This window comes from Limulus polyphemus, unplaced genomic scaffold, assembly GCF_000517525.1.
Source record: "Limulus polyphemus unplaced genomic scaffold, Limulus_polyphemus-2.1.2 Scaffold1612, whole genome shotgun sequence".
Taxonomy (NCBI): Eukaryota; Metazoa; Arthropoda; class Merostomata; order Xiphosura; family Limulidae; genus Limulus; species Limulus polyphemus.
Genome location: NW_013667222.1, coordinates 34,840 through 43,846, shown reverse-complemented (window position 1 = coordinate 43,846; position 9,007 = coordinate 34,840). Strand labels below are relative to the sequence as shown.

The window sequence follows — 9,007 nt, the reverse complement described above, 5'->3', positions numbered from 1 at the left end:
GTCACACCAAACATGCTTGCCCTTTCAGCCGTGGGGGCATTATAATGTGACGGTCAGTCCCACTATTCGTTGGTAAAAGAGTAGCTCAAGAGTTGGTGGTGGGTGGTGTTGACTAGCTGCCTTCCCTCTAGTCTTACACTGCTAAATTAGGGACGGCTAGCGCAGATAGCCCTCGTGTAGCTTTGCGCGAAATTCAAAACAAACAAATAGACCATATTTGATCTTTTTCCTGTATAGTTTGATGGATGTCGTAGTAAGAACTCAAAATAATACAGCAATGTTTTACCCGCAGATTAAAAGACATAACAATTTTAAGAGATTAACTAAAGAAAGAGAGTACAAAAATTCTAGTAAAGAAATTGAGACGAACGAAACTAAACGTCCTGTCTGTCTGACATATTTGTACTCTTGAACTACTTTCAAAAATGTCTTCATATCTGTATGTATCTATCTATATTCTCAATATTTGTATTACGAACGTTGCTCTCATCGATAAGCAAAGCGATATATATATGTATGAGTAAACAAATACATATTATTGTGTACATATGTATATATACATATTCTGTAGTCCTTATTTCTGGGTTGAAAAAAAGAGCGTTTGGTTGAAACTTCGTCAAGAAAATGAAAACAAAACAATAAATTTTTAAGAGGATTTATCTTCAAAAATCTAGTTTTTTTATTTTATCATCACTTGAGCATTTTTATTATATGTATATATATATATATATAAATCTACTTAGAATACGTGCGGAGCAAAAAAAACAAAAATACAAAGTTAAAAATAGATGATAAAAAAACCAATAAAGCCACAAGTGGTGCATAATAAACACGCCAAATATTAGCTTAGCAGCATCATGTGTAAGTGGACGAAAGTTATCAGTAATTGATAGTATTGAACATACTAACGGAAACAGCATTAAATCAGTTTTTCAGGATTTACAGTCAATTGGCTCGTACAACGGTAGTTGACTTTCACACTTGAGTGAAATTATTCCACTATGTAACTTATTTTTGTTAATTTGTTTTCGTTCTGACTTATGACAATGCAAATACGAGCTTTCAAGTGTGTAAATGTGCCAACCGTTACAGTTAGTATTGTTTATTTATCAAAATATAACGTGCTGTTTTTATTATCATACATTTGTTGCACGATATCGCACAGAAGTTATTTGTTGCTTCTACAGCATATATATTACATTCTAAGAATGTGTCTGAACATCTACGTAACACTTAGATGTTCTTTTTATGTACAAAAACCACATAAAACAGTTTATAGAATTACAAGAATTATTAGTAGCAAGTACTTAATCTGTAACTAAATCTAATTATATATATATGCATATATTCGTATATATTGTGTAGGCCCATATGACAACTGGGTTTAGAAATATCAAAGAACATATTGCTCTGATATGTTTATTTAAAAAATTGCTATAACTATTTTTTTGTAGATTGTGGGTTTTTAAATCTCCTTAAATCCATAACGTAAGGCTTTACCTTAATACGCTCGAGTAGCAAAAGGAGGCTGCTAAGAATGTCACTTCCGCCGCATCGTAAATCGGATTTGTATTATAACAGAGACTTAAGGTTTAATATCTATCATACGCGTAGTGTATAAGAACGCAAGCACGAGCAGTGATTTTACGAACCTTGCAAACCACAGCAAGAAAAAAAAAAACACCTTCCAATCCATCCTCCTTCTATAAGGGTGTTTGCTTTTGGTAATGAAGTTTCGATTAGCTGAGAATTCTAGACATCTGGGGAACGTAGATAGAACACAGAGGAAAAGATTCTGTTTTGAATGTAAGAAAAATCACGTGGAAAAATTCTCTGTGCAATATAAATATGACTATATATATATATATATACATATATACCAAAGAGAGGACACAAAAATATGCTTTTAAGTGTCAACAGTGGATGCTACAAAATAAAGGATGTCAGGGAAAAAGCTATTCGTTTAAATGTACACACACAAACAAAATCCGTAAGAAAAAAAAACATTATTGTTGTGTTAGTGTGACTAGAAACCAAGAACAGGACAAAAGAGTAATTATGTGAGACAAATCACGCGGGAAGAAGTCACTTCTGTTCTATAAACGTGATTAGAGACCACACATAGGACACAGGGGATAACATATTGGTTTAAATATGACCAGTAGCATGAGACGAATCACATAGGGAAAAGTCACCGTTGTTCTATAAATGTGTTTATAGATCATGTAAAGCAAAAAAGAAAATCACATTGGCTTAAATATCAGCAGTGACGTGAGTCGAACTATGTGATAAAAACATTTCGCTGTCGTTCTGTAAGTGTGATTTATGACGATAATATAGAGCACAGGGAATAAAATATCCGATTTAAATGTAGACAGAAATGAAAAAAAAGAAATCATGAAAAAAAACTATTTGTTTTCAACTAAAAACCAAGCTAGAACATAGGAGGAAAGGTGCTGGATCAATTCGAAACAAGTAAAGATACTGGCTACAAAATAGTCAAAGTTGTTTAAGTCTAACAATTGATCAAATACAGGATAGAAGAACTACTTATACTGTTAACAGTAATAAAATACAAGACAATTGGTAAATTATTCCCAACTGTTGATGAATGATATCATAGTGTTCATTAATGAAACCTTATTCAACAAACTTCGTACGTGTTATGTAGTTAGGTGTCAGGTAGCATCAATTAAAGTTGAGAGGGTGTGAGAAAGTGCCTGACCTTTGGTCAGTCTTTATCGAATTAGGGAATTACAGTCATTAAAAAGTTCTTGGAGTGAGCGGGAGTTGAGGCGGTATAGAGACTACGAGAACACCTATATTTATGAAACGTTATAATTCGATATACAGAAAACAGGTGCAAGGTCAGAAAGAAAGACCGGTTCGGTATAGGTTTCAGAAAGAAGTATAAAGTGGGGAGTCCAACGAGAAGAGAAAAAAAGACCGGGAGATGTGAGAGAAAGAACGGATAAACCGAGAGAGGCGAAGGAAGAAAGAAATATGCAGCCTGTAAAAAATAAAACTTATTTCTAAATCTATGTTTTATTGATTACCAGTAATAAACAGCAGTTTGCTATGTTTGCATTGGAATGAGTTAATTCCTAGTAAGAATGAGTAAAACCTAAATAAAGTTGATGGACATAAGCAGGGAAAGTGACATGCGAGTATAATACAACTATAACAGTATGTCGGCACCTTTTTCTTAACTGGCACATTGTTCACAAAGTTTATTGTTTGTAGGCCCATAAAAATAAGTTTAAATTATTTTAAATTTTAAATACTTTTGTTTGCTATTTAATAGTTTATCTTTTATAAAGTTCTATAAAATGGGAGTTATAAAATGTTTTATATTAAACCCATTTATTTTTCGTTTTCCAGTTATCTAAATTTTTAAACTTCGCAGAAGAGCAGTTTTTAAAGATATTGTTGATTATAAGCTTTTGTCTTCCACTTGATTAGAATAGAAAATTATTCTATTTTTAGGAAAACTTATGTACTTTCAGAGATCTATGTATTATATTGTTTTTCTAACTAGATTTAGTTGTCTGAATAACCTACCATAAACAGTCATATCCTTGTCTGCCTTAACGGTTCGATATGAGGGCGCTTCTGTCGACACCTCACAGCCGTAAGACCCTTCACTGTTGAGATCAGTTTTCTCCAGGTAAACATGCGTCTGGTTAGACTTGTTTAACTGCACAAAAGTGAAAATAAGACCAGTTGATATTGAGCTATGATGAACATTTCGCATGTAAAACTTAGATTATGATATATATATTTATTCCAGTAAACTTAAAAATTTAGCACGTTAATTGAGGCTCACAGAAGTGTAAAACCTATGTCTATTACAGCTCTTCATAGTGATTTATTCACATAAATCGTTGAAACGTTAGACACATTCAGTTGAGTGGCTTCTTAATTAAAACAGGAGTTTATAAATTCAATGAAACTTAGTTTGAAAATTTACTTTATTCCTTTCAGTTTGATTCCGGATTCCGGCACAGTAAATATTAGACGTTGATAAGATCTCGAACAAAAATATTATATTCGTTTTAACCTAAACGGCAAATAAAGTATGCCGCATGGTAAACAAGTGACAGATGAATAGAGATAACAAAAATTACACGTTTATTCGCCCAAAAAGAGAAACACGTTACAGATGTAGCAACAAAAACAACAGAAAAAAAAGAGATAAACTTATTATCTCCACGTGTCTAACCTTAATAAAAGGTATTTTGTTTCACTACGTAAGAAGCTTCTCATACCAGAAAGCCTGATATTGCCTGCAGTTCCATTCGCTAAGACTGTGTGTAGTTTACTCCGATGATTTCAGAAGAAAGCACTCCCATAGCTATTACTGTCGCATCACATATGGTAATATGTTCAAATTGTCAGTCCTTATACCCATGCATTTATAGCAGTACAAGTGCGAAATGTACTTTTTCTTAGAACCTCTCGAGAAGTTTCTGTGCATCAGTATCGAATATCCTATAGACCTTAAAATGCCCTCAAAACCTCCCCTGACACTAAAGTGTCAACAGCAAGGCACTTTTTGTCATTTTAACCTTTTTCTAGAATACTTGTGAAGTGTTAGTTAAAATGATATAGCAAATTGAAGAAAGCATGGAAGCTTGATTAGTGATTACATAAAAATCTTAATACTGCCTACAAAATAAAACAATAACAACAACTACATTTGAGGTGCTTTCAAAAACATTCATACTTTGTCACGTATAAACATATCTAGCAGGACCTGACCGGTTTACTTTAGGCTTGATAAAATTAAAATTAAATGAAATTAGTAAATGCCAAGTTTCCATCTATTTTAAACATGGTTGGGTGAGGAAAGAAATGAGCAACTTCGGGCCTTCACAGTGAACTTGCTGTGTTTTTTTAACTTTTAACGACAAGTTCTTTGTTAACACAATATCGTAGAATAACACACGAGTTAAAATAAATTTAAAACACGGCTTCATTTTTTTAACTACAGCTACGTTAACATTGAATCTTCTATTCTTTGTTGTATAAAACAGGGTAAAGAACATTATTGAATGCACATATTCAAGGTTTCACAGTCAATGTATCTAGGTTCTAATAAAGATTTCAAAATCTGCGCATTTAGCTTCTAATGGTGCAAATATTAAAGGCTTCACGGTCCTCGTATATAGGTTCTGATAATGTATATGTTCAGGGTTTCACTGTTCACGGATCTGGGTGTTAATAGTACACATATTCAGGGTTTCTCGGTCTACGAATTTAGGTTTTTAACAGTGTGCTTAACTTGTTTAAACTTGTATAGTGCGTTTTTAGCTCAATTAATAGTCAGCATTGTTTCAATAGATATAAATTCAAAACCTCCTAATCGTAATACCAGCGATTTTTACTTACGTCATCTGCTATATAAAGCCAAGTATGTGTCCGGGGAAAACTACACGGTCGTATATCTATCATTTCATGTCTGTTGCTTATACGTTTCCACATTTCTTGATCAATCAGCACCAAACTTGACACAGTGATACAGAATGACATGAGGAGGGTCATGAAGGGGTGGGTTGGACCCCCATCTAATTTCTTGGAAAACTACCAAGACAGTAAAACCTGACACAGTGATACAAGTTGACATGAGGAAGGTAATGAGGGGTGGGGGTGAGCCCCCTCCATATCATTTCATATTGATAGAATTCATGAAAACAGCACGTCTTTCTTTTCAGTAGTGGTACCTCTATGTATTTTTAATGCACTTTTAATGTTTATTATATTAAGAAATAGAAGCACTATTTTCTATCCTTTGTTACAAACGAGTTTTTATTTCACCCTTCCAACAGACAGGTACTCCAGCTAGTTCTATATAATTGTTAGTGTTGATGCAATACGTCTTAACTTATAAGTTAAGTAAGTGAAATTTTACATCAAAGCTCTTGTTGGAACTTATTAATATTAATAATTATAACTTTCTTGGAAACTTATTAATGATAGAAGTTTAAACAACAATTATTGGTTTGTACCTAAGTTTTTTTTATCTACTTGTGAGCATCCTCTCTGTATAATAAACAACCTTCAGTTAAGATGACTCTAGCCTCATTTCTCCATGAAAAATCCACCAAAATGTACGTTTTATATCTCTTTGGCAAAAAACTTGAAAGACCTACAAATTTAAAAGTGTGTCATTATTATGTTTCTCTATTGTACAGAAGTTGAGTACGATTTTGGAGCCACACCTACAACAAAGTTTCCTTCGCAAAAGGTTCTTATTTCCAAAGCACACCACTTCTACCTACATGCTTTCCATAATCTATCTATTTTACGAAGACGACGGTTCCCAAACGTCCGTTTCAACAATCGATTGCACAGAAATTCATAGGCGTTGCATATGAAATATTTTAAATACTGAATATCCGCTACATTTTCCAGCTGCTTGTGGTATGCGACGATTGAATGGATTTGTAGTGGAGGTAACTCGTACACATGTGATTTATGTCGCCTTTCCTGATCGACATCCTTTATGGTTATGTTACACTCCTTTGAGGACAGCTTTTTCTGCTGACCTTGATTTTCATGGATTCTCACCTGTTTCAATACGCCGCATTTTGTTTACCAGGACTGAGGTACTATTTGTTACAGGTATCTTTCTGAATTGCTCTGGTGTTCCAAGTTATTCTATATTCCTTTGCACACGGGATATCGCCATCTTGAAGGTTCTAAGTTTCCGATCTGAACACATCTTTATGATCTGAAGATACGAATATTTTGGAAGAGCTATTACATACCCTTTTCAAAAGCGATCTATTTTTCGATAGTATCACACTACGAACGTAACACCAAACAATCTGAACTTATATCGAATGTAGTTGACATATGACTTGCTAGCTTACATACTCAAAATCGTTTAACGTACTCATCCTTCTGTACAGGGTTAATATTGCAAGTATACAGGTTTCAATATAGTCAAAGCAATAGCTGAGATTTTATAGTTTAGCTTAAACATAACTTATGCCTTCACCATAATAGTTTAAACATTATAGGTAATCTCTTAGTTGTATCTTCAAGATAAATGTTTATAACCTACATTTAAAATTGAAACAACGTCGTTTCGCTTATATACTTTGTACTGCTAAATCGTAAAATCAACCGTCAAGATAACATTACAATTAACAACTGACAAAGATTAAGTTTCTGACTCATATCTAATCAGTTGATTATTTTGCTGAAAATGAAGTTGGAATGTTTATTTTTTTTTACTTTATCAAATTCCTTTTCACAAATTATTAAATTACTTCTCAATAGAGATTATTGAAAAAACAAACATCGCGAAACAAAAACACGAAGACCACAAAGAATAACTGAAGCTGAAACAAATTACTTGTTACAGAGAAGACATGTTTGATGGGTCAAACCTTTATTACTAGTAACAGAAAACGAATTACTTGTTACAGAGAAGACATGTTTGATGGGTCAAACCTTTACTACCAGTAGCAGAAAACGAATTACTTATTACAGAGAAGACATGTTTGATAGGTCAAACCTTTACTACCAGTAGCAGAAAACGAATTACTTATTACAGAGAAGACATGTTTGATGGGTCAAACCTTTATTACCAGTAGCAGAAAACGAATTACTTGTTACAGAGAAGACATGTTTGATGGGTCAAACCTTTATTACCAGTAGCAGGATACGAATTACTTATCATAGAGAAGACCTGTTTAGTGACTCAACCCTTTACTACCAGTAGCAGGAAACGAATTACTCAACACTAAGAATAGTTGTTTGACAGCTCAACTCTTTAATACCAGTAAGAGATTACAAAGTTATGTAAAATCTAAAAATTTGCCCTTTTATATTTTAATATTTACTGTTACCTCTTTCTTATCACCTTCGTACCATATACGTATATTTAGTTCAATATTCAAATTAGAAGTCAGAATTCGGTGATTTTTTATTATATTTTATTTCTGTCTCTTAAATCTTCCTATAGTTCTATTGTGAAGTTATTAATCCTTATGATATTGTACACATATATTATAACTTTCTAACATAACTATTGTGTAGGAAGCTCATTTCGTAAACTCAGAATTAGTTGTATTTTTCACTGAAAATTTGTGTGACACGTTCTGAGTTGGAAGACATCGGCTAGTAATTTAACCTTCAATCTTCCCTCAGAGTTATCTTCACTCAAGTAAATAGCTTCTGCAGCAACACGTGAAAGCGCGTAGAAGGCAATTTCGTTGAATTATTAAACAATTTCAAAAATAGTTGACGCTATTATCGGGGTTTCGAGTTGCTATGGACTTGTTTGTAATCTATATTTGAAATTGGTAACGAGAAACGCAATACGTGTAGTTTTTACTGATGTTTACATGTTGTGATGCGCTACGTGTAACTGTTGTATAAGAGTTTCATGTAGTTTCTATTGATGTTTACTCGTCATGAACCGCCTAGTGTTACTATTGTATCAGTTACGTTATATTTTACTGGTGTTTACACGTCGTGACGCGCTTCGTGTTATGTCACGAATTTGCTATTATATATTTATTTTAATATCAACGTTTGTTTAGATTTAGTTTATATTTTAAAACATGCGTAGCTTGTAGTGTTAAATATGTGTTTCGAAACTCCCGCCTATTATCCAAAATTGTAGAAGATTCTCGAGAGTAAGAATCAACCATATATGTATATACGTAAACGCTTAAATTTGTATTGTTACGTCATCTGAAATTTCTAGAATGCCTCCGCAGCCTATAAATATAATCAACGCGACGCGCCAAAGAGAGTATCTATTATTAGTTCCCTATAATCAGTTTGCTATAAAACTTCAGAATCTATAACTATGATTGTTATAACGCTTACCAATCGGAAAACTTCAGATAATTTACCAGGAACCTTTACAAAGTTTGAACGTTACAAATTATTTAACTTCAGTGGATTCTCATCGGACATTAGTATTTTTACGAACGTCACCGGTGGAAAGATTAGCGTGTGATCAGTGAAAGACAAAGCTAGCTAGCTT

At 33.2% G+C, this 9,007-nt stretch overlaps 1 protein-coding gene across 1 annotated transcript in view; it reads right to left on the bottom strand.

Moving 5' to 3' along the window:
* The window catches only part of LOC106464294, a gene marked incomplete at its 5' end in the record, with an annotated part of 46,169 nt that overhangs the window by 26,196 nt on the left and 10,966 nt on the right, over nt 1-9,007 (bottom strand). Inside the window, one exon of the mRNA XM_022391992.1 lies at nt 3,562-3,697. Within this exon, the coding sequence (XP_022247700.1) occupies nt 3,562-3,697 (136 nt within the window). The remainder of the gene's footprint in view (nt 1-3,561; nt 3,698-9,007) is intronic.